This window comes from Ceratina calcarata, unplaced genomic scaffold (assembly GCF_001652005.2).
Source record: "Ceratina calcarata isolate Rehan_Ccalc_2016 unplaced genomic scaffold, ASM165200v1 scaffold78.2, whole genome shotgun sequence".
In the NCBI taxonomy this organism is placed as follows: Eukaryota; Metazoa; Arthropoda; class Insecta; order Hymenoptera; family Apidae; genus Ceratina; species Ceratina calcarata.
In genome coordinates, this window is record NW_017179105.1 from 222,502 (window position 1) to 247,172 (window position 24,671).

Sequence of the window (24,671 nt, forward strand, 5' to 3'; positions counted from 1 at the left end):
ATATTACAGTTTGCAATTAGTTTTCATGCCGGGCGCCGTAGCGGCGCCGCTCGAGTGCAAAGGGTTAAATTATTTAAAATTGTCAAAAATCCATTGACGTTCTGTACGAAAACCGATATTGCTGCTTTTATTTGCAACAGATTGTCGTCGGCGGGTAGCAACGTTCTCGGGGACACTTCGTTAGTAGAAAACTTGGAGACGACAAAAAGAACCGCTGCAGAAATCGAATCGAAGGTGACGGAAGCTCGTGGGACTAGTAGAGAGATCGACGCAGCGAGGGAACTATATCGACCAGCCGCGGCCAGGGCTTCTCTGATCTACTTCATCCTGAACGATCTGAACACGATCAATCCGATCTATCAGTTCTCTCTGAAAGCTTTCAGCGTCGTGTTCCAGAAAGCCATCTCGAAAGCGGACCCGGCGCCGGACGTGTCCGGTCGCGTGAAGAATCTGATCGAGTGCATCACCTACTCCGTGTTCATGTACACGAGCAGAGGGCTGTTCGAGTGCGACAAGCTGATATTCGCCTCGCAAATGGCGTTTCAAATATTGCTGGCGAGGAACGAGGTCACGCCCGGCGAGCTGGACTTCCTCTTGCGATTCCCTGTCACCCCGCACGTCACCTCCCCCGTCGACTTCCTTACGAACACCAGCTGGGGTGGAATCAGAAGCCTCGCCAGCAGGGAGGAGTTCCGGTAATCCGAAATTTATATCGTATCGTTCAATACTATTATTCATTTGGATCGAACGTATCGCATTTTTCATATTTCCACAGTTTAAAGAGAGACATAGGATGTTTTTGGAATGCTTTGTATTTTTTTTTTAAAGCAATTTGGACAGAGATATAGAGACTTCGGCGAAGAGATGGAAGAAGCTCGTGGAGTGCGAGTGCCCGGAACGGGAGAAATTCCCGCAGGAATGGAAAAACAAGACGACCATTCAGCGTCTCTGCATGCTGAGAGCGCTGCGACCCGACAGAATGACCTACGCGATTGCCGCATTTATCGAGGAGAAGCTCGGCCCGAGGTACATCGAGGGAAGAACCGTAGAGTTTGCGAAATCCTTCGAGGAGACCAGCCCCTCCACGCCAATCTTTTTCATCCTATCTCCCGGAGTGAACCCTCTGAAGGTAACGGACGATTCCTGATATTAAGGATGTATTGGCTATACAATCAATCCCAAAAGTTTATGCACTTTAGAAACGCATTTTTTCAAAAGAAATCAGACATCGGAAGAACAATGCTAATAATAAACAACAACACAAAATTTTCGATTTTTCCGAGATTTTTCCAAGGGGTACCCCTTCAATTTCTTTCAAATTTTCGTTTTTGGCCAATAACTCCCAAACCGTTGGACATACGGAAAAATTGCATATGACCTTTCTTGTAGAGGAGGACGAGATCTACAATTTCCATCTAAATTTTTTTCGCTAGTGTCAATAGTTGACGAGTAATTTGCAAAAAACTATTTTTTCGTTTTTCGTCAATAACTCGTTAAATATTAATGCTAGCGAAAAATTTTTACATGGAAATTGTAGATCTCGTCGTCCTCTATAAGAAAGGTCGTATACAATCAATACTTAATTGGATATTTCCTTCTATACTTTTAGCACGTAGCTATTTATTATTAGGATTATTCTTCCGACGTCTGATTTCTTTTTAATTATAGGAAATGCGTTTTTCTAAGGTACATAAACTTTTGGGCTGTATAGCCAATACATCCTTAAATTATCTTCAACTTCAGAAGTAAAACCGTCGACCACGACAATGAATATAATTAAATGCCATCGATCAATTAGGACGTGGAAGACTTGGGTCGTCGTTTAGGCTACTCGCTGGACGATCAAAACTTCCACAACGTGTCCTTAGGCCAGGGACAAGAGACCGTCGCGGAGCAAGCGATGGACGTGGCTGCGAAGAACGGACACTGGGTAGTGTTGCAAAACATTCATCTCGTGAAAAAGTGGCTACCACTATTGGAAAAGAAACTGGAAATAGCAGCGGAAGGCTCGCATCCCGCTTACCGAGTGTTCATGAGCGCCGAACCAGCCAGCACGCCAGCGGGTCACATAATTCCTCAAGTAATTAAACGAATTCTTACGAGATAGAATTTCTTTGAATCCTTAAACATTTTTCTAACTGTTCGTGTAAATAAAAGATGTCCACCCGTTAAATAACTGAATAAGTGAACAAAGGAAAATGAATCAGGGAATTCTGGAGTCGTCGATCAAGATTACGAACGAACCACCGACGGGGATGCAAGCGAATCTGCACAAAGCTCTTGACAATTTCACCCAAGAGACGCTGGAGATGTGCAGTAAGGAGGCGGAGTTCAAGGCCATCCTATTTTCCCTTTGTTACTTCCACGCGGTGGTCGCGGAGAGACGGAAATTCGGTCCTCAGGGCTGGAATAAAATTTATCCATTCAACGTCGGGGACCTGCACATCAGCGTCAGCGTGCTCTACAATTATTTAGAGGCGACGTCCAAGGTGCCTTGGGAGGATTTGAGGTTCGTTTTTCACGGCCATTCGTTATCCCAGAGTGGTTTTAATTAGAATTCCGACGGTAGGTACTTGTTCGGCGAGATTATGTACGGCGGCCATATAACAGACGACTGGGACAGGAGACTGTGCGTCTCTTATCTCGAGGAACTGATGCAACCGGAATTGGTCGACGGGGAACTTCAGTTAGCGCCGGGTAAGAAGATACGACTCTGTATTTCTATCGTTATTTTTTTTGAAAAATTTCGTTTCGAAGGATTCCCAGCGCCACCGAATACAGATCTGGTCGGCTATCACGCGTACATCGACGAGGCGATGCCCCCAGAGTCGCCCTATCTGTACGGTTTGCATCCGAACGCTGAGATCGGTTTTCTAACCATGACTGCTGAGAATTTATTCAAAACGGTGTTCGAGATGCAACCTAGGGACGCGGGAAGCTCCGGAGGGCAAACAGTTACCAGGGAAGATAAGGTAACGAGATACGTTCGATATCCGAGGACGTATAAGACATCAAGAATGAAATGCATTTATGATCAAAGAGATTCTTATCCAGATTCCACTGTTTAAATTAACGTTACAAGTGATTAGTAATGAATGAATGAATGAATGAATGGATATTTGTCAAGAGGTCGTTCACAGGTGAAACAAGTGCTGGACGAGATAATGGAGAAACTTCCGGATGAGTTCAACATGGCAGAGATAATGGGGAAAGTGGAGGAGAGGACGCCGTACGTGATCGTCGCGTTCCAAGAGTGCGAGCGAATGAACTACCTGACCACCGAGATAAAGCGGTCGCTGCGCGAACTGGATTTAGGTCTGAAGGGAGAGCTGACCATTACCTCGGACATGGAGGATCTAGAGAACGCATTGTTCCTCGACCAAGTGCCACCGGTCTGGGCCAGCAGGGCTTACCCTTCGTTACTGGGACTCGCGGCCTGGTTCGTCGATCTCCTGCTGCGAATCAGGGAGCTGGAAACTTGGTCGACCGATTTTGTCGTAAGCACGAAATCCGATCGATTTTTTTTTTTCACAATTAATTATCCAGAAAATTTGTTACAGTTGCCATCTTCGGTCTGGCTGGCTGGCTTCTTCAATCCGCAATCCCTGCTCACGGCTATCATGCAGTCGACCGCCAGGAGGCAAGAACTCCCGCTCGATAAAATGTGCTTGCAGTGTGACGTAACGAAGAAGAACAAAGAGGAGTTCACGTACGTGAATTTCAATCGATTCATTCGACGACGATTACATGTTTACTTGAAACGTTAGGTCGGCTCCCAGAGACGGGGCGTACATTCACGGGATCTTTATGGAAGGAGCCCGATGGGATGTCCAGACTGGAATTATAGTGGATTCGAAGCCGAAGGAACTATTCCCTGCGATGCCAGTTATTAACGTGAGGGCGATCACGCAGGACAAACAGGATTTACGAAACATGTACGAGTGTCCAGTGTACAAGACGAGGACGCGAGGTCCTACGTACGTTTGGACCTTCAATCTGAAGACCAAAGACAAGCCTGCGAAGTGGACACTGGCTGGCGTAGCTTTACTTCTTCAGACTTAATAAATGTAAAAGAAACTAAATAATAAAAGTTAGAATTTACACACACAGGGGTTTGATAAAAAGAAAAATAGAACAGTCCGAGCGTGAATCTCGGAGGACTCGAGTAACCGACAAACAGTTAATAGACCGTGAGGCAGAAGCAGGGTCTCTGAGGGATTGGAAGAATTATCTGTCATTCCGCGAAACAGAATCCTGCACCCTCCATGGCTTTACAAGAGTGGATCGATACTCGAGATACAAAAAACTTTCAATTGTTTATTGTCTATAATCAAACGTATCAGGTAATAAATGATGAACAGCATTAAAATCGTGCTCGTGTATATTCTTAGTACATCTCGTTCAGTAATACATTTTGTAACGTACGACTTGGAAGTGGGGGCGTATGTACATCGGTCAATTTAAGCGAAAAGGGAAACTCAAAGAGGGGAAAAGTGGCAGCAGACTTGAAAACGCATATGGAGTAAGAAATTTGCCGAGCCCGGGGTAAAAGCTTTCAAGATTGCGGCGCGGGATCAAAATTGCATCGTGTTAGCGAAAGAAATTAGATTTCCTGTGCGCGGGCACCCCAAAGAACGACATCTTTGTCTCGCTACGTCGAATGGAATCCTATCAAATATGCAGAGGTTATTAGCTCCCGAAGGAAAGCGGAAAAATGTTTGCCCACCAACTTTCCCGGTCCCCCACGGTTTCCACCGGATTTCGTTCGACCTCTCCGCGCCTCGCTTTAAAACAGAGGGACGATAAACTCTTGCTGATCAACCTGTTAACTAATGCAGGCACCGCTTCCATCCAGAAAACCCTCGACTCTTTAATGTATCGAGTTTGCTCTATCCTTTGCTCCCGAACTTTTCAACTACCATTTTCCTCCGCTCAAGAGTTTATAGTTTACATTCACCAAGTTTAATTCTCGGCGTTGTGTACCCCGTTCATCTTTTATTTATCGACTCGCGAAACCGAATTTCCGTTACAAGAATCTAATCCATACTCCGTTAGCTAACTATCCAGCCTACTTTACTGTTGCTTATTTATTTTGCTACACGATCATTTTTCACCTGGCTCTCCAACGGAGGATTTGATTAGTCCCTCGCAAAAGAGAGGTCTGGGCGTTCTGCACAAAGTCAACTCGTGAATCCCATCTCGAGGCAAAGATGGGGAGAGAGGAAAAAAAGAGTGTCGATCCCTTGTAGCCAGGCCTGGTGATTGGCTGCCAAACACCCTCCTCGTGATTCCTGCCGATCGATCGGCCCCCCTCGTGCACCGGCTTCAATCACGGTTTTCATTAAGCCTCGCCGGACGACCCAGGGTAAGAGTAAAAGAGAGAAACCGGTATCCAATGTCCGGTGTTTCTATTTTCGGTTACTAATTAAACGATGTTATTTACCGATACCCTCAACCGATTATCATTACACCGAAAATATATTTTGTTAAAACAAAACAACGACGGAGGGTCGAATCTGATAATAATTTTTGAACAACGAGAACGACCCCGAAGGGAATTAAAAAAGAATAACTGGCAATTGATTAGGTGATATTGCACTCGGCCATAAAACCGCGATTAATTTCCGGCAAAACGTGTCCCGGCGACAGCTTAACGAGGCAATTTAACATCCGGCCGTACGATTACGCCGCGCGCGAGCATATCCGGGGCGCGTTTGGAAACCCGTATGCTTTGTATAATGAGCGATCGATATACCGTTGGAACATAATAAGGAGAGTGGAGAGCCTCTCGGATCCGGGAGAGTGGCTTCTCGACAAAGAATTGCCAATCGTGCCCCTCGGAATGCTAATTTAGCCGGTGCGCTTCGCATAATACACGATGGCTTTCGACTCTCGCGTTTAATTCGGAGAAAACGGATCTGCTCCACGGGTGATCCGTCGGGTACGTTGACGGGCCGCCGCCGCCGCCGCCGCCGCCGCCATCGCCGGCTCGTTACAGTTGACAAATCGCTTGTCAAAACGACGTGTCGCGTTCGATCAATTTTTCGAATTAGAAATCGAATAACATGTGTGAACGAATTTAATAAACGGACCGCGAATGCGTTTGGAACATATCCTCGGGGGATGATTAATGTCGGACGGCTGCTTAAATGGAATAGAACGTAGATCATGATAAAACCATCTCGGCTAGGAATCCTAATTTCCCGTACGCTCAGTGTCCCTGCTTACGTATGTACCCCAGCTGTTGGCCACCGGGCGAAATCATTAAAAATCAGCCGGCAGGAAGAGTTAACGACGCCGCTGCGCCGTCCTAAATGCCAGGCCCGGATCCATTTTTCATCGCGGGTAAGCCGCGTCCTTTTCGTCAGGTTAATCATTTTTAAAGGGCCGACCGCAGGTGTCTCTTGGTTCCCGGTGACCTTGTATCGAGCAAAGGGGAAGGAGGAAGGAGCGCGGAGGCCTTTTCCGGGTCGAGAATTAAATTTCTACGAGAGGGAAATCCCCACGGCGCGAGGAATAATGAAACGCGAACGCGGGCTGGCACAATTTGCTTTGCATACGAGTGACATTTTTCACGTCTGTCAACGATCTGACGCGACCCGGTGCTCCCCTATTTCAAATTAGAATCGTCTCTCTCTGCCGATCTACGCAGCACCCGATCACCGACCGGTTCTATTCACTCTCGCCCGGTGAAAAACGCGAGCAGCGAGCGCTCACGCATTTTTCCTTTATTCCAAACCGGAGGAAGGGGGAATTCCCGGGTCGACTTGACAAATCGACGATCGCGGTTACGTTTCTCTTAATGTCTGATCCAATGGCTTCGGGCCAGGCCATCAACTCCGGACGCTACCGTCTCCCGGATGAAAATTGATAGATGGGAATAAAAAATTTCATCCGGATGTTCTCGTAAATCAACGAGGAACGATTTTAAATAGATCCGAATCGAGTACACGAGATCAGTGAACAGAATTATCCAGCGCCGAGAAACTATTCTATCGATCCGACAGTTTCATAAATCAACGGAATCGCGACTTTCGTCGAATGTACCAACTAGACGACGCGACACGTCCGAGGAACACGGCACGTGTCTCCCATAACTCTTCCTCGCACCCCCTATGAATTTTCTCGCTAATGTTGTGCCAACGGCGAGCGTGCGTAGATCCTTTTTTTTTTGCACTCTCGTCGCCGCCACTCGCCGCCGCCACTCGCCGCCGATAAATTCATCCCCCTTCTCGTCACCGCCCACGCCACGTTTACGAGTGCCATCTCCTCGCCGCGAATATTAATCGCCGCGCGTTGTTTCCACCAGCGACGGTTTTTTGTACCTCGCTAAATTTTCTTTTATTCCGCCCCGTATTTACTTTTTCCACGAGCCTTACAGAATCGTCGCGTCGAACCAGAATTTGTTATTCGAAATTTCACGATCTTCCTTCAGATTTTATACCATCGTCTCACCGAGAGTAGAAAAACCAGTCGGAACCGTTCGTAATTAACGCGATAATTGGTTTAGAGGAAATCAAAGGTGCGAAGCTCTCGCAGACGGAGGAAAATTAATGAAACAGCGTCGAAGGAAAGGGCAGCTAACTAGAGGAAGGCCTTTGAGGCGTCTGAGTTCGGCTCAGCAGATCTGTAAACTAATCAGTGACGCCTCGTCGATACGGAAAGCTAAGTCGACGTAACCGGATCGCTCGACTAAACTGCTTACTTGATTATGGCGTTAGTTAGCGCCCCGTGGCCGCTCGCCTGTGTCGCGATCTCACCCTTCCTCACCTTCCCTCATTCCGATCACGTAGATCGGTCCGAGTTTCGGCCACCCTCTGCCTGGTATTTGGGACACGTTTCTTTACGCGCCGGCATTGATTTCGCTTCCACCCTTAATCACGATCCTTTATCTTCTTTCAATGAGCCTACGATTTTACTAGCAGTTCCAAATTTTCTGTTTACGCGAAATAATTCAAGAGTACATCTTTCGCATTTCATTTAATGTTGGAGATTGTACTGATCGTCATTAAATACAGGAACTTTAGGAACAGTAGTGTTGGCGCACCAGAACATCTGAATCGGAACGACATGAAATTTTTGTTGGGAACGATGGAGAAACAAACGGATCTGTTATAGGCGTACGTGCACCGGTTCGACTCTGGGGAGATTACAAGGGAAACACGGCGAAGACAGTATACACAAGGGGGTGGCTACTAAATTTCTACTACGTGAATCCACACGCCGGATATCTTGCTTTATCCTCCCACGCAAATACTCCCGGGACAGGGTTCCGAGTTATTCGATAGTCCAAACATCCCCGTTTCCACTTTCCACCACCCTTCGCCAGCCGGGTCCTGGCGAAGCGACTACCTATCTATTGTAATTACCGGGTACCTGCGATTAACTGCGCGACGTTTGATCAATCTAACCAGATACCTGATTCTATCCTTACGACCGTGATACCATGGAAACAACAGACTACAGATTTTATTGGATAGGCGAACCCAGTAGAACGCAGGGAGTAAATAAATCAAATCAAGTTAGCACCCTACATCATGTCTATTTATTTTCATATAAGCAATATATCATTTCCCAGAAGTTTGCAAATGGTTAGAATTAACACGCGGCACTTGGAACACAATTTCCTTCACGGTTTCTGAAAAACTTCCACATGCATTGGCACTTAGGAGGATCGCATAACTGGAAGAAACAAACAAATTACATAACATTGAAGGCAACTGAAACAAAATGAAACTGAATTCCTCTTATTTCATAATACTGTACACCAATACCTCGCTTTGCGTCGTTTCGTTTTGCGTTTTTCAAAGTTGCGTCGCTGCTTAATTAATACTAATTTTCACTGTGCGTCGTTAGATTTTCGAGGTTGTGTTGTTTTCGGTTCGAGTCTTTAATTTTTTTTTTTTAAATTTTCTTTTCTTTCTGAAAAATGGCAACACTTTTGTTTCTAATTGTGCCATGCCATCAAAACACGGGGATTCCCTTTCTAACTAAAAATCAACGCAATTTTAATACAGTTTTATTTTCACTTTGTTTCGCTAATTTTAGAGTTCAGTTTCAATTACGTAGTGTGTTGTAATGTATCTACTTTGTTCAATTTTCTTTTTAAAAAGTAGTATTTTCGTAACCCTGGAACCTATCTTCGATCTTTACATGGTTTCCTATAGAAAATTTTAATTCACTTTGCGTCGTTTCAATTTGCGTCGTGTTTTTTTGGAACGTAACCACGACGCAAACTGAGGTATTGATGTAATACATTTCTATTAGCTAATTTTTATACTTCTGCCAATTCTTACTAACATGGCCACAGACTTGAATAGGCTGATCACATGTAGGTTCACACATAGTTGAACAATTTTTAAATTCTTCATTAGGACCACAATGCTGTGCCGTTACGCTGCCCACTACAAAGTATGAAAACGAACTGAGAATCAAATATAAAAAACACAAGATTTCAGCAATGATTATAAAATAGAAAGGAAATATCAATCCTTCGAGTACACGTTAAATTACTTACTGTAAACGCAAGCGGCGGCAAGAAGAGCGAGAATGATAGTGACGCGAGACATCTTTCCGGTTATACCAATAGAAACTTTGGTCCGCGTTTACCGTTCGATTACTATTTATACTGAAAAATTTGTCCTCGAAACAATTATTATTAATCGATTTCCTTATTTTATTTATAGAAATGTATTTAAGGCTAAATAATTATAAAGCTGTATATCAGGTAATTGTAAGATTAAGTTAAAAGTTAGGTGTAAAGCGTCGCGCAAACAGAAACATTCAAGGAGTTTCTTTGCCCAGACAGCGGGGGTAAATATAGTAAAACGATTTTCCGTGAAAAATAGCATACTGTTTGATCGTAAAACTCATCGATTTGAAAGTCGGGCCTCGGGAATAACCAATGACGTCTGGTGCTCCCACCAGTCCGTCTACTCGAGGACTCTTCATGGAGAACCTGGAATTATCGAGGCGTACGTGAAATGGCGAGTCCGACATCCGAAGGGAAAGTATCGTAGGCCAATATTTACGCGTGCACGCGAAAGGAGGCGAAGGGCTTATCGTTAATGCGATTAACGAAGTCGCATGACTCATTTTCAGGACGTTAATAACAGGGAAACGGGTATTTCGAATCATTCGTCTTCCTTACTGTCTTCGACCGCGAGATAACCCCTTACCAATTATCGTTTAAGAAACACGCGGGCGAACCATCCCTTGCTACGCGAGAGATAACCAAATCCTATCTCCGGTTGTTAACGTTTTATGTAACAGTTAAGAACGATTGATAATTTTGAGAAATTAACAAAATTCCATAACGATCATGATAGTCATTGTAAAAAAGATATTATGACTCTTAACTATAAAAGATAGTATCGAGCTTTGCAAAATCTTATTTCCTATACGAGAGTAAAATGTGAATGCAAAGTCTGGCTATCTCAGAAAGTTCACGTGCAATCTTTACAATTAACAGTAGAGTTACAAGAAACATAATACTGTAACTATAGAATGAGCTATCTATTTGAACCGTTGAAATGGCAGGACGAAAAAATTAGCAAGCTCGACGTATCTCGCGTTTTTCAGCTGACCAGTGGTGATTTCAGCTGAGCCCAGTACGAAGCAATCGACGAATCGGAAATACACCTGGCCGATTTATGGCCGCTGGTTAATACCAGGCGGAGAGAGCGGGACTCTAAATTCCGTGGATAGAAAAGCGGGGACGCGACCCTACGGCCGGGGATTCGCTCTGTTTCAGGGCGTTATCGCGTCTCCCGCAGGGAACGTGCCCGGGCCTCGCGAGATTATCCCGTATTGGGTATGGAGGGAGAGACAATGCCGGGATTTTCGACTGGATGCGCCTCTCGATCTCGGGGCTGGTTAACGGCACGCGTGACTCCGCGGGCGGATCTCGCGAGGATTTCAAGCGCACGAGTGGACAATAGAGTGCAGAGGGTCGATCGATCGAACGCAATTCTCGTGAAATTGATCAGCAGTAGAGGAAACCAACGCGTCAATTTCTCCAGAATTAATGATACTTTGGACGTGTCAGAACTAGCAACACTTTGTATAAGCGATACTCGTTGTTAATTATTCACGCTCGTTGTCAAAGGATCTGGCACTTGTTGCAGATTACAAATTGTCTAAGCACTTTATCGACTCGACATTAGATCGTAACGGTTTCCATCTTAATCAACTATAATTAAATATTATGGAATACTACTTTTGTCGAAAACAAATTGCATAATCGACGCAGCAGAAAGATTGAGATAACCAGTCGAGTAGATACACGTGCGGTAACAGAGAGAAAGAGAGAGAAAGAGAGAGAGAGAGAGAGGATCTTCAGCACATAAGAAGAGAATCATAAGAGTTCGTTGCATCCTCGAATATGTGCACTTAGGGAGTGTCTCAGAGGATATATCAGGCCTGAATCTCCATTTTCCGAAATGGAGCATGTTAAATCTGAGAGACAGCTGAACGGCGAATGCGATTTTTCTCACGGGTTAGCCGATGCCCCGGGGCTATCGATATCGTTCCGCAGACTGTCAGTTACGCTTGGCTGGTGCAAACAAACACCAGCGTCGGCCGATCCTCGGGCTCCATTTTACAACGAGGGTGAATTCTCTTAACGTCTCTCCCTTACGCCGCGAATCCTCTTTGCGCGAGGGCACGAGCGTATCTCGTCGATCGATCGATGTCACCGGAAACGGAATTCGTTTCTCCTCCATTCGTTTTACGTCCTCGTTTTTACTTAAGTTCGATCTGGGTCAAGTTTCATTTTAAACGAGAGCTACCGATACGAGCTCTGTGATTTATACAGATTGACGATTATTCATATTCAAGGAATGATTGCAATTATTTTGCAATCTTTGAACTTGAGGAACTGTTTACGAAAATCGTTGCATCATTAGTCTCGTTACGGTAATTGCGAGATGACGACGTAGAGTTGGAGGGACGGGATCCCTGTCAGGTCTAATAGAAATCTCTGTCGTTTCTTTGCGTCGTCCCTCTACTGTCGTGGAACGTATTTATCTTGCTCGCAGCCGTTATTTCGTTCGCCCCGTACGAAGGTATACGACGATTCTGTCCGACGAGCCACGCGATCATTTTTCCAATCGATTTGCCGATCATTCGTACGAGCGAACGCTCATTTCGTGAAATAGTCGACGGGGGGACCTTCCCGAACGGAGAATGGCTCGGCCCGCGTAACGAGCCACTTGTGGGGCCGATGAAAATTTCCTCCGATCCCAAGAAAACCTTCCAATTAATTCCAGAGCTTTCAACTAATAGTTTATCGGACGTAAGAATCTACCGTTCGAAACAACTTCTACTTGAAATCGTCGAATTACGGTTGTAATTATAAGTAATTACGATTAAAGCGGCCGTACAGCGATTTTCTATCTCTACGAGCAGCTTTATGTAGTTCAATGGGATAGGAATTGTAGTATCGATGAGTTTTCTGATGAACGCGTATTGTATCAGCTGTAGCTGGGATTCCAGGTTCGGTTGGTGAAGAAAACTCGCCGGAATCACCCTCAGGAGGCTCGCAAAAGGGGATCGAAGGGAAAAGAAAGGAGAAATGGTATTGGGTCGAATGGCCTCGCGAGAGTTTGCTCGCCGCTGTTTACCCGGCTTTTTTCCCTTCCACCCTCCTTTTCATTAATTAGCCCAGGATAAATACGAGTCGATTGAACAGCCCTCTCTCTCCCTCTCTCGCTGTTTCCACGCGCTCGCCCCTTTCGGCCAGGAAGCCACGGCGAAGCCCTTCACCCAGTACTTTCTAATCCACCGGAAGGACCATTTGCCTAGGAAGTATCCTCGCGCGCTTCATAATATCCGAGCCAACATTAGGGTCGAGGCTTTTTCACCCCCCGGGGGTCGCGTTAACTACACCATGCTGTTAGCCAAACAAAATACGAGATTCAGATTTCTTCCATAAAAAAAAAACCTGCCCCAATTTCTACTCCCTGGCTAACAATTTGCACGTAACAAAATACAGTGACTCCGCTTCGCCATATGTTACGACGGGAACGTGTGCACAGTTTACGGAAAAAAGATGCCCTCTCACCACCTCCCGGCCCCCGGCGTATCGCCAAATTACGCACGACGGAGTTTCACGAGGCGGATGTCACTTTGATCCGTGGTTCGGCGATTGGAAATGAACTCCCGATAATGATGCACGCTACGCGTAAAACGCGACCGGAATAGCGAGGGAAACGTCGAGAGGGGTCGGATCGTTGCGGCCATCTTGCTCGCTGTGGAAATTTCAACCCCCTCGTCGTCGCGGTCCCTACCGATAACAGCTTGCACGACAAGTGAACTAACAAAGGGGAGTAATCTGCGTCGTGGAAACTCGCCCGCGGAATTTCTACCCCCGTTATTTCGGGAATCTACATAAGCCCCGTTGAAACTTTGTAAAGAAACAAGTTAAGGACGTACGAGTGGGAACCTCGTTGGATGTTCCGATCTTCACATATAAAAGTACTTGGAAATACACGGTGCTTCATAAATGTACTTTGTATCAAAAATGATTTTTATTCACGCTCGTCATCAGTCGATTTTCTATAAACGGTGTTTAAAGCGAGGTCAGAGAGGGAAAAAAGCGAGCACGTGGCGCATTTTTACGGAGATGGTGGCCGCGCAGATGGATCGGTCGGAGGGTGAGCACGAGCGGCCATGTCGGTTCCCAATTAAACAAATGCCCGCTGGAAACTCGAGCGACCCCTCCGGCCAGGGTCGCTCTCCCTTCCCTGGCCCGTTCGACCGCAGAAAGGGGAGAATTCTGCACGTGTCGAGCGGTATGCGAAATTCGAGTCGCGACCGTGTGACGTAGAACACGCGGGCGAATCGCTCGCGGCTCCTCGATCGCGGTCGGAATTGCTAATTGCCTACGTTCCCCGTTACTTTTCCCAATCCTCCAGCGAGGATTTCGAGAACGTATATTCAAACGAGTTACGCCGCTGCGAACAGACGTTTCACCGAAAACCGAGAAAATTAAACGCAAATGCTGTCTGACGCAGATAACCCTTCCCAGAGTCGCGGAGACGTAACGCGATAAACTTTTATCATGGGTGACCTTATCGGGAAACTCGTGGTTCATCGGCGCAGAGAAGAAAGAAAGGATAGACAACGTTCGCCTCAGCATTTTCGACTCGCCGGTGAATTACATTACGGATCCAAATATTGGAGCACCTCTTCTCATGGCTGGTCCAACCGTTTGACTTCCCGATAGTTCTTGCCCGAGGGTCCAGCCAGGTCTCGTCAGCACCTACGTTAATTCCCCATTCCTCGCGTTTCCAATAAAAATTTCACCAAGAATACGTAAACATATCGTTTATTGAAAGAAATATATTTATTTTGTACTGATCATTACATTTCGTTACACATATCTTCGGTGTCATTGCGAAACAGACTTAATATTAATACGTAAATATAGAATATCAGCGTTATCTTCATCTCGCTGTTCAGTCTGATTCAATTATTGCGTTGGAAGAATGGAATCATCCGAGGGGCAGTGGAACTGCGTTTGGGACACGACTTTATAGGTATGCACATGCCTATGCCGTTCCTAGCGTAACCTTCTTTGCAATAACAGGCGTCGTTACATCTCTAAAAACACGATCCCAATGATACCAACAATTTTCTAAATTATTAAGAAATCTTTTAACCTGGACTCACGATATTAACGATGGGGCACATTTGGCCCAAAGTGGCACAAGTAGTTTGACACGCTGACCCGCATTGGTATTCCTCGTTCGGATAGTTGCAAACAAGCCTGGAGGCGAACGTGGCTGAAAGCAATTAATTCTTAACTTTCAAGTACTCTAAATTCTCACAGTATAAGAAGCGATAGCGAATTTGTCAATAAGGACTTACAGGTAGAAAATATCGCCAGGGCGACGAACAGTGCGAACACGATTTTCAACATGTTGGTGTTATGCAACCACTCACTGATCTCTTTGATACTCTACTGACGAGTGCAACCAAACACGAAAGCTTATATACAATTTCACATCGTACATACATATGTACGTGTCCACTATCACATGAACGTGACTTTCATCGTGCAATCTCTCGTACCGATTATGCATAATGCCGACGGTTAAAGAAACAAATATTCTTAGGAAAACAAGTTGTGTAGAACAAGAACGTCATTTACTTTCTACGAGCATCCCACGTCACGCGGAACGACTGGGAAGCCCGCAGATTTAGCTGCATCCTGTCGACCAGTTTTGAATTGTCCAGTCTCTCGTTCCAAAGTTTAAGATCATGGTGAGCAGAAGAATAATTGAAAGTACTAGAAGTAGTATGCGTGATGAAGCGTTCGGTAGACTACAGATTTATACGTTCGCATGAAAGCCGAATGAAATGCTGCGCAAAAACGATTAAAAATATCGAAAGCTGAACGTCAATTTCAAATTTTTAACTAAAACACATTTTTTTTAACTCGTAAATGTTTTGTTTAAAGAAATTGTAAATGCTGTGCGCAAAACTATTATTTAAATGAGATAAGAAATAATGTTTATGTTACTTGAAACACATTTTTTTAAATTATAATTTTTTATCTACGTAAGAGACCTCGGTTCGGTCAACAATAAGTTTAAAGATAGACATCTTCCAGGAAGCGCGGGTGTCCCCGTTCTTGTTTGTCATTTCGAGCGACACCGGGGAATTCCTGCATTTGTGTGCATTCCCGTGACAATGGGCACGCGAGTTCCCGTTTATCTTCGAAATTACGTGTTGCGTTCTGTCGGTTTCGATAGTTCGCCTGACGTTGAGGCGCGATACCCTTGAAGATAGCCCCGAGGCGCATACAGCGAATTATGATACCGATAACATTAACGAAGATGGAAAACCGTATGCTGGTAGCGAAGGAACTGAGTCATCGCAGGTTTTTCCGACCGTACCGCCTACAGTTTAGACCATCTATTTAGTATTGTCATTATTCCGTTTGAACAGGTATCATGCATTTCACTTAAATATTAGGTCTACCGGAAAGTTCTGTCCGTTTTTAGAATAAACTAAAATACAAATTTTTCTTACCATCAATAAACTTTATTAAATAATATAATTGCCATTATTATTAATGANGTCATTTTGACTGCTTTTAGGCAATATATTAGTATATACTAACTTTCAGTCTTTCTAGTGTTAAAAATAGAGAGGCACACATGCGCTTAATAAACAAAAATTTGTTGTGAAAGAAACGGACAGAACTTTCCGGTAGACCTAATAACTCGTCAATAGCGTTTACGCTCAATAAAATTGCAATGTCTTTACCATAAATCTGACTAATTCGTCATCTTCAATTTGATTTATAGTAGTACCGAGGAGAAATAACTACGGTCCTCGGTGATAGTAGCGAACAATGATATAATACTGAAGCAATGAATGCATCGATCTGATCAAAAAGCTTGGATCGTTCTCTCCCTGATTCGTTTTCGATCTAACATGAAAATCGTCAGGGAAACTCGATGGGACAGCGTTTAGCGTTGTTCGAAAATGGAGTGACGCAGTTAATAGCGGGTCAGTGTGTCAGAGAGGGAGCGAGACGTCGTCACAAAAGGGCACCGCGTTGCCTCCTGTGACGTGACGTCGCAGTGGGGTGAAAAGTGGAGTGAAGAGCAAGGGAAGACGGGAAACGCTGCCCGAGGAGGGTGACTCGAGCACTTCCAATCGAGTTTCCTCCTGTCAGTGGTTGCTGGTCGCCGTTGACGAGGACCTATGGTGGCGTGACAGCATCCCGCATGAAAACGTTGAATAGGTTGGCCGAACAATCTCAGATATGGCGAACCAATGACTCGATTAGACACAAATTTTGTTGAATCGTTTCGCGTTTACTCTTTTCTCGGTTCATTAATCGTTTAAGAAGTGAACAAGTAAAATAGAATGACTAACACGTGAAATTAAAGGTCTCACTGTGTTGTTCACTTCTTGAACCAAGTCATTATTGACAAAAAAAAAGAAACTGGGTAATTATAACTTTTTTAACAATCGTTGCCAATGTTTGACAATGGTAAATTTTTACGATCGGATTCTCGATCGCAGAAAGGAACTCTCTCCTAGACGTAACAAAGAGGAAATGTTGAATTGGTCGCGCGTTGTCTCGGCCGGGGGAAACGGCATTTAAGGTAAAAGCGAACGTGAATAGAAGGGAGCCCGGGGGCAGCGGGGAAGCGGGGGGTTGAATTGATCGCGGTGCTGACAAAGTGAGCTCGCGACTACGAAATTTCCCAATTGAATCAGTGCCCTCGACCCTTTTCACCCGTTCGAACCTCGCTGCTAATTGCAAGGCCTTGACAATGCACCGCGATTGACGGATCGATACGACGCGGACCGTCGACGCGACGAATTTTCGATTCTTTATTGTACAATTAGTTGGACGAAACACAATTACTTTGTAGATGATGTCCGAAATTTTGTTCGAAACGAATTTTTCGTGTCGTCTGTGTTGGAACAAAACTGGTTTAACCAAGGATAGAAATCACAGTACAAAGGTCACGGCCGTGACGAAGTAATAATAACTACTTGAACGAGAAATATCGTTTGACTTTATCTATAATCTGTTCAAATTCCAAAAACGTTTAGAGAATAAATAGCCAGAGTCCGTATCTGCACCGCCGCGACTCATTAACATGTGTATGATACATGTACGAGACGCAGAAGTCTCAGGCATTTCGTGAGTCCGCTGTACATAGTCGTGCAGTTGAAGATAGTAAATAGTGTCAGTGACAAGTTGTACAGAAAAAACCGAGAATGTCTAAAGTCATTTTTGTTCTGCTCGCCCTTATGGCTATTTTCTGCAGTAAGTAACTCGTCAGTCGAATAGAGAGAGAAATGTGTTATTGTGTTATTTTCGAAACGCTGCGAAGCAGGAAGCATGTATAATCTAACAATTTGTCATCGTTGAAGGCTCGCTCGGACGGCTACCGTGCGGACTGAACGAGGAGTACAAGACCTGTGGAGTCTACTGTGAACCTACTTGCTACGAGCCACGTCCGCTCAAATGCATCACCGTTAGTATTAACGTTCGCATTTATATGGAAATTGGTCTTTTTACAGCCTCTTTTACGACTGTCCACACTCTGATTCGTATCGAGATTCTTATCGTTCCTCGGTTTTTCCAGGGATGTAAAATTACCTGTCAGTGCGAGACCGGATACTTGAGGAACGGCGACGGAATCTGCATTACGCCGGAAAATTGTTAGAATTCGCAAGAATACAACTTCATTCATTCGTCTGTGACTGCTTTCATTTGTGATTTGGCTCTCTCAATGTTTAATTAAAAGTGCAGTCTTAATAAATTGTTTTTATCATCGAAATGTCCAGATGATTATTCACCCATGAATGGATATGAAAATCTCACAAGATTTTATTGAGTAGGCGACGCCCAGTAGAACGCAGGGAGTAAATGAATCAAATCAAATTAGTCTATGCACCTATGTCTATTTATTTTCGTATAAGCAACATATCATTTCTCAGAAGTTTGCAAATGATTAGAATTAAAAAAATCTTAACAATCGGAAAGTGGAATACAAACTCCATGGTGTTTGACATAGTTCTCCTTGCATTGGCACTTAGGAGGACCGCATTCCTGGAGGACACGAACAAATTACATAACATCGAAGGCACAATAAAACAGAAACAAAAGGAAACTGGATTCCTCTTATTTCTTAATACTGTAACATATTTCTATAGCTAATTTTTGAACTTCTGCTAGTTCTTACTAACCTCGATACAGATTGGATCAGGATTTTTACATGTAGGTTCACACATACTTGAACAATCTCTATATAATTGATTAGGACCACAATCTTGTGCCTTTACGCTGTCCACTACAAAGTATGAAAACAAACTGAGAATCAAATATAAAGAACACAAGACTTCCGCAAGGAATATAAAATAGAAAGGAAATATCAATCCCTCGAGCACACGTTAAATTACTTACTGTAAACGCAAACGGCAGCAAGAAGAGCGAGAATGATAGTGACGCGAGACATGTTTTCGGTTGTACCAGTAGAAACTTTGGTCCGCGTTTACCGTTCGATTACTATTTATACTGAAAAATTTGTCCTCGAAACAATTGTTATTAACCGGTTTCCATATTTTGTTTATACAATTGTATTTAAAGCAAATAATTATGCAGCTGCATATCAGGTAATAGATTATTTATAATCTATGGAAGCGTCCGTAGATCATTGCAATTTTGCCGCACGTAACGTCAACAAGACGTAGATCGATTTTTATTAGTGGATCTTGAATCATCAATTGTACATGATACGAGCTTGTGCGAACGAAGATAAACAGTAGAAAAAATCTTGAATGTACAGAAGTGTCAATGGGAAAGATGATCATTGATTTCGTATATCCTTGTTAAGATTATTTTCAAATAGAATATTTCACATAAATGAATAAACTCGAATAACTGTCTAATTATGCTGGTTGACACAAATGTGTAACTTCGTCTTGAATATTCATGTGTTTGTCCTCGCTGACAAAAGAGGAGCTATTATTCACATCTATCAACTTCCACGTGCCACCGTCCAAGGTAGAAAATATTGGCACAAAATAATGACAAACTATCCAATGACTGTTTTTATGGAAATCGCTATTTGATGAAACTCGGACGTTAAACGTAATCTTTCTCTTTCTACGTACGTTTTTGAAACGCAAGATACGAAGAAATGAATATGAGGACAGTTCACTGTGCCTAAACATAAGATCTATTTCAGTTATCCGTAAACTTGATGGTAGACGAATTTCAGATCATCTCGGTCGATGTCAAAGTTCACGGCCTCTCTAGATTATTAATCTCGTGTTCCAAATACATGTATTTTGATAACGACGAAATTATCTTGCCTGCTTATTAAAACAGAAAAATATTTACTAATCTACCACACGAACTTCTCGAGTACCAAAACCGAGAAGTGCATCCGCGTTCGATCAACGATCACTATCCTAAAACGAAAGTTCAATGAGTTTACTCGCTCATTTGACGGAGTACTCGAGATCAAACGATTGCCGGATGGATCCGTGATTATGTACTCGGTGTACATATGTGGTAAGATTTTTCAGAAGTCAAGGGATCGTCCTGAAAATTCAAATCACGCGGAGACCATCTCCTCTCGTTTCTAAGAAAGGTTTCGAAAACCAAATAGCGTAAAGTAAACGATGAGCCACTAATATGAAGGCACATCAAATAACAATTGCCGATATTTGCACAAGATAAGCACTCCCTCACCTGTCCAAGCCTCTCGAGAAACCACTTTTTCAAATTGATATTTACAACGTCGATTTTCATAAAAAAATAAAACGATTAGGATAATTGTTTAAAAAGTGCATTTCAGACTGAAATTAATCTTTCTATTTTCTGCACATTCAATTATTGTATAAATGCGTCAAATCTGGAGTGTATAATACTAAATCGTCTATAATAACATATTATATATGTATTATATGTATATAGAATAACATATAAAACGATATAATAATAATCAAACAAAAAACTAGTTTCGATGGTCATGAAGTGGGTTTATCCCGACTTCGCTTAAAAAACAGACTTAAATAAATAACATAATCGATCCACGAGTTGTCAAATAATAGAAGCCGTGTGGACTCACAGATCTTCTCGGAAGAGGAGAGATTACGGCGTAAACACGAAGTTGGATTAGTCATAATCGCGAGGCAAAGGTCGTTATCCTGACACAACTTAGCCTTGTTTCGCGATTAGGTAATTGCTCGGTTTTTCCAACGAAAATAATAACTACACGTGAAGTTTCGATATGGATATATCATTTATGGATGTATTATTTATTCATTCATCATTTCTCCTTACGAATTATCATTTTACATTTCTTATTTTGTAATAAATCTCAACATTGATTGGGCTCGACGCATTGGTTCTCCGAGTTACGTACGAATCCTGGTATGCACTGGCATGTATCCATAACGCATTCCTGAAAGAAACGAATAGAGAAATGTCACACACAGTGATACAGAAATTAAATTCTCGTGGCACTATTAATACTAACTTGAATGCAATTGACTGGAGGTTTTGGAACTTTACATGTAGGCTCGCATCTGGTACCACATTCTTTGAAAACCTCGTTCGGAGGACAAATCTTAACTGCACTCACAGCGCTCACTACGCGAATTTAAATATTAATTACAGAAAATTATGATTAACCAGTTAAGTGTGTTTGACGACTATATCCGTCATGGAAGAATGGCAGAATTTTGTGTTATCACGGCTATATCCGTCATGCGTAAAATTTTGTTACAATTTGATATTTAAATTGTAATTCTGGCGAAAACTAAATTATATTCGTAAATTTTAATATGTTTAGAATGTTACGGGGTCAGGACGAAATGAAATAAACAAATGAAAATTATAGATAATTTGAGAATATGTTTATAGAAAATTATAGAAAATTATAGAAAATTATAGATAATTGGATTTCTAACTTCCTGAGAGCTAATTATATCCGTCATCGGTTGATTATCGCGACACACACTGGGGCGCACTTTACAAAATGATCGACACAGTTAACTGGTTAAAAGTCTTTTGGAAAGAATACTGCATACAATCTCAATGATATAATTCAATGATTCTTTACAAAGATTTAAAAGATCATCCTCCATACTGTACTTACTACAAACACAAACAAGTGCAAGAAGAGCAAGAACGACAGCTGAACGAGACATTGTGGTTTTTGGATCACAGTTTGGCTACGACTATACGATTTGCTAACATTTGAGAAAGCGGTTCAGTCTTTATACCTATAATTTGTCCTCGAAAACCTGATTGCCATTATTTGTCACCTGTTCTTATCTTGTACAAACTTGTTGATCACACATGTCCTGTCATGTGTAAAATAACCGTAAGCAGCTGCTAACCATAATTGTTTTAAAGTAAACTATACGGATTTCGGGCAAATGAGAGATCGTGTGAGAACGACGACTTGGCTCGTTCGCGCAGGTGTTAAAAAGCCCAGATGAATTCGAAGGAAGGGACTAATAGGTTTCACAAAGAATACGAAGGAAATCAATCCGGACGGTGTAAAAATATTTGACGCAAAGTGCATGCACGTCTATTTATTTAAAAGCATCATCATCGTTGAAAATTATATTATGCCTTTTGGAAAATTGAATTTACATTGAACAAATCATTAAGAGCATTCGCTGAGCTTGACGCATTGCTTCGCAGAATTTCTGACGTATCCTGGACTGCACTGGCAGACGTCTACTAAGCACAACTGAAGAAGAAGAATAAACGATAATGGTAATATGTACTATAATTCGACGTGGCATCATCACTTGATACGAACATCATCACATATCCTCGGGTGCGGTACCTTACACGTGGGCTCGCAATCAGTTCCACAGGATTTAAAGACTTCGTTGGGAGGACAGATCGCGCTGATGCTACCCACTGAACGAATATTGAATTTAATTACACTGAGAATAATATTCGTAAACGAACAACTTACGCAGGTACACAACGAGGAGGACGACGAAAGCGATGTAACGTGACATTTTGCTGATCACAGAATCGAGAATATGCATGTTTGGAAATTCATAAGAACTTTTATACCTCCAAAGACAATGAAAACTGTTAACATTGTTATATAACATAGTGCAATACAACAAAGTATTGCATAAAATACGAACAGTTGTACAGCTGCAAGGTTCAGTCAATTATCATGAATAATATTAAGCATTCGTTCAGACTTTCGTACCCCACGCGGAGTTCAAGACTTATTGTTTTCCAATTTAAATACATCGAATCGGCAGGCAAACAGTGGTTAATCGGACTACAGCTTATAAATCTACATGTTTTTGCTAATTGAAATATTATAAAATAGATTGTAAACGAAGAAAATATTATTGTAACAATTGAAACGTTTGAAGAGGAAGATTTTATCATATTGATATTTTAAATCAATCAGATTTCACTGCATTATGCACTGTTGCACCGAGATACGAGATACGTGAATTATCACCTGATACATGGTAACTACGCAAATGGAAGATACCAGAATAAGGGAACGATATCCGTTTGCTAGCCAATGAGTCACAACAGGTGTCGAGTATTCAGTTTTCCTCGGTTTCGTTTTAATGCAACTCTAGCCGAAGTGCTAAAACGTTACGCGAATTCATACGTTGCAAAGACAAATTCGAATTCGAGTTTCGTTCTAGAAAGAATTTGGTGATAAAAAGTAGCAATGCGGAATCGGATTGCTTCACCTATTACTGATTACAGGTTGCGTGGAAAACATGTCATCGGTGCCGATAATAATCAACGGGCTAGGCTAACGTCTTGCGGTATTCGGTAATTGACAGATGAATCAGCGCGACGAAATTGTAAATCAGGTGGTGGTGGTGGTACGAGGTGACGAGACGAGCGATAGAGAGAAGCGAAGGTCGTAAAATCGTATAAAAGCCGGCGCGGGCCTGCCAGGAAGCATAATCACAGCAGACGAAGCTGTAGCATCAGAGCAACTCCAGTGAAACCTAATCGCAAACTAACTCGTCTAATCGCAATGGCCCGCGCAGCAGTCATCCTCGTGCTCATCGTAGCTATCGCTTATGCCAGTAAGTACAAAACTGATTTTCTGATTTCATTATTCGGTTAAATTTTGATTCCGAGTTATGAGTCGAGTTCTTATTTTATGCACACATTTGTCTGTCATATTTTAATTAAATCGCACGATTGTTTGTAGGTGCGTATCCTCAACAGCTTGAGGAATCTCAGCAATGTGGTCCCAACGAAGAGTTCAAAACTTGTGGAACCCCTTGCGAGCCGAAGTGTGGCCAAGAAACTCAAAAGATCTGCACTCTGGTCAGTATTAAATGAAAGAATCAGAGAGACTCAAAGGAATCCGTGATTCTAACGTCTTGGGAATTTATTACAGAGATGCATGATTGGCTGTCAATGTAAGGAAGGCTACGTGAGGAACAGTGAAAATAAGTGCGTCCTGACTCGCGACTGTTAAATTCTAAGACGGCCAGTGGGAGGCGAACGAGTTCTTGATGTTGATGAACAAATTTAGGAATAGGAGCACGCGTTAGTTATGCACGGTAGAACGCTTCCCGCAAACCGGTGTGACTTGGATTATTACTTTAGTGGTACCCACTAGCTCGTTATTTTGTTACGTTGCTTATTTTTGTTAAGCCCTCTTTTGATGGTACTTTACAAATAAATTTTAGATAAAAACATTTATCATTTTTTATTCTTTACCGTTACTCCTTTATTTCAACGAACAATGAAATTCTCTTTATATTCAATATCTTTTACACGCGTCTGCAATCTCTTCTGCAATAGCCACGTGAAAAGTCGTGTACTTCCAATCACTCATAATCTAATCGCAGTACAATGATTCTTTAAGAAAAAAAGATTAAAAATTTAAACGTCAATGTTTAAATGAATCCGATCCATCATCTTTAAGGTAGTTATCACCTAAACACTTGGTTATAAATTTTATTCGAAATAATCACGAAACTTTCAACAAAATTAATTAAGCACCTGATAGATACTTTTGCCAAGTTTCAGTGCATTTTACCAAATAGTTTCTGAGTTATGCTTAATCAAAGTTGATTACTTTTCGATATTTTTAGTATAAGCTTAACTCGAAATATACTACTGTATAGAAACTCATTATCACTATGTCCAGGAG

General features: G+C 42.6%; 7 protein-coding genes and 1 long non-coding RNA gene across 13 annotated transcripts in view; 3 read left to right on the forward strand and 5 right to left on the reverse strand.

Annotated features, from left to right (window-relative positions):
- Positions 1-4,336, forward strand: part of Dhc93AB (Dynein heavy chain at 93AB) — a 26,211-nt gene extending 21,875 nt beyond the window's left edge. Inside the window, exons 29-38 of one of the 3 annotated variants that reach the window (XM_026818225.1) lie at positions 141-695; positions 829-1,129; positions 1,799-2,080; positions 2,208-2,509; positions 2,570-2,697; positions 2,758-2,972; positions 3,141-3,497; positions 3,561-3,709; positions 3,768-3,977; positions 4,111-4,336. In XM_026818225.1, coding sequence (XP_026674026.1) covers positions 141-695; positions 829-1,129; positions 1,799-2,080; positions 2,208-2,509; positions 2,570-2,697; positions 2,758-2,972; positions 3,141-3,497; positions 3,561-3,709; positions 3,768-3,977; positions 4,111-4,330 — 2,719 coding nt within the window. In that variant the 3' untranslated portion in view covers positions 4,331-4,336. The other 2 variants (XM_026818226.1, XM_026818227.1) reach the window with 2 other exon arrangements.
- Positions 4,337-8,522: 4,186 nt separating this feature from the next.
- Positions 8,523-24,671, reverse strand: part of LOC113465022 (uncharacterized) — a 54,168-nt gene continuing 38,019 nt past the window's right edge. For 3 of the 4 annotated variants that reach the window (XM_026818236.1, XM_026818237.1, XM_026818235.1), the window contains exons 4-7: positions 9,854-9,958; positions 9,518-9,628; positions 9,301-9,424; positions 8,523-8,682 (exon numbers count right to left, since the gene is read on the reverse strand). In XM_026818236.1, the coding sequence (XP_026674037.1) occupies positions 8,599-8,682; positions 9,301-9,424; positions 9,518-9,628; positions 9,854-9,958 (424 nt within the window). In that variant the 3' untranslated portion in view covers positions 8,523-8,598. Of the gene's footprint in view, positions 8,683-9,296; positions 9,425-9,517; positions 9,629-9,853; positions 9,959-24,671 lie in introns of all 4 variants that reach the window. The other variant, XM_026818238.1, reaches the window with a different exon arrangement.
- Positions 8,920-9,290, reverse strand: LOC113465025 (uncharacterized). Its single transcript, XR_003389861.1, has 2 exons — positions 9,066-9,290; positions 8,920-8,990 (listed from the first exon to the last, which is right to left on the reverse strand). It is a non-coding gene; the product is annotated as an uncharacterized LOC113465025 (long non-coding RNA).
- On the reverse strand, positions 14,314-14,982 carry LOC108630591 (inducible metalloproteinase inhibitor protein-like). Its single transcript, XM_018033946.2, has 3 exons — positions 14,872-14,982; positions 14,674-14,786; positions 14,314-14,604 (listed from the first exon to the last, which is right to left on the reverse strand). Exons 1-3 carry the CDS (start codon positions 14,921-14,923, stop codon positions 14,470-14,472), a joined length of 300 nt encoding a protein of 99 aa, XP_017889435.1. The 5' UTR covers positions 14,924-14,982; the 3' UTR covers positions 14,314-14,469.
- Positions 16,305-18,317, forward strand: LOC108630594 (chymotrypsin inhibitor-like). The gene is made up of 3 exons (XM_018033949.2): positions 16,305-17,800; positions 17,908-18,011; positions 18,123-18,317. The coding sequence occupies exons 1-3, from the start codon at positions 17,752-17,754 to the stop codon at positions 18,201-18,203; spliced, it is 234 nt and encodes a 77-aa protein (XP_017889438.1). The 5' UTR covers positions 16,305-17,751; the 3' UTR covers positions 18,204-18,317.
- LOC108630599 (chymotrypsin inhibitor-like) lies at positions 18,422-19,054 on the reverse strand. Its single transcript, XM_018033953.2, has 3 exons — positions 18,944-19,054; positions 18,727-18,830; positions 18,422-18,589 (listed from the first exon to the last, which is right to left on the reverse strand). The coding sequence occupies exons 1-3, from the start codon at positions 18,993-18,995 to the stop codon at positions 18,509-18,511; spliced, it is 237 nt and encodes a 78-aa protein (XP_017889442.1). The 5' UTR covers positions 18,996-19,054; the 3' UTR covers positions 18,422-18,508.
- LOC108630583 (chymotrypsin inhibitor-like) lies at positions 20,777-21,735 on the reverse strand. Its single transcript, XM_018033935.2, has 3 exons — positions 21,648-21,735; positions 21,027-21,139; positions 20,777-20,951 (listed from the first exon to the last, which is right to left on the reverse strand). The coding sequence occupies exons 1-3, from the start codon at positions 21,697-21,699 to the stop codon at positions 20,868-20,870; spliced, it is 249 nt and encodes an 82-aa protein (XP_017889424.1). The 5' UTR covers positions 21,700-21,735; the 3' UTR covers positions 20,777-20,867.
- Positions 23,440-24,215, forward strand: LOC108630581 (chymotrypsin inhibitor-like). Its single transcript, XM_018033933.2, has 3 exons — positions 23,440-23,589; positions 23,718-23,836; positions 23,910-24,215. The coding sequence occupies exons 1-3, from the start codon at positions 23,538-23,540 to the stop codon at positions 23,988-23,990; spliced, it is 252 nt and encodes an 83-aa protein (XP_017889422.1). The 5' UTR covers positions 23,440-23,537; the 3' UTR covers positions 23,991-24,215.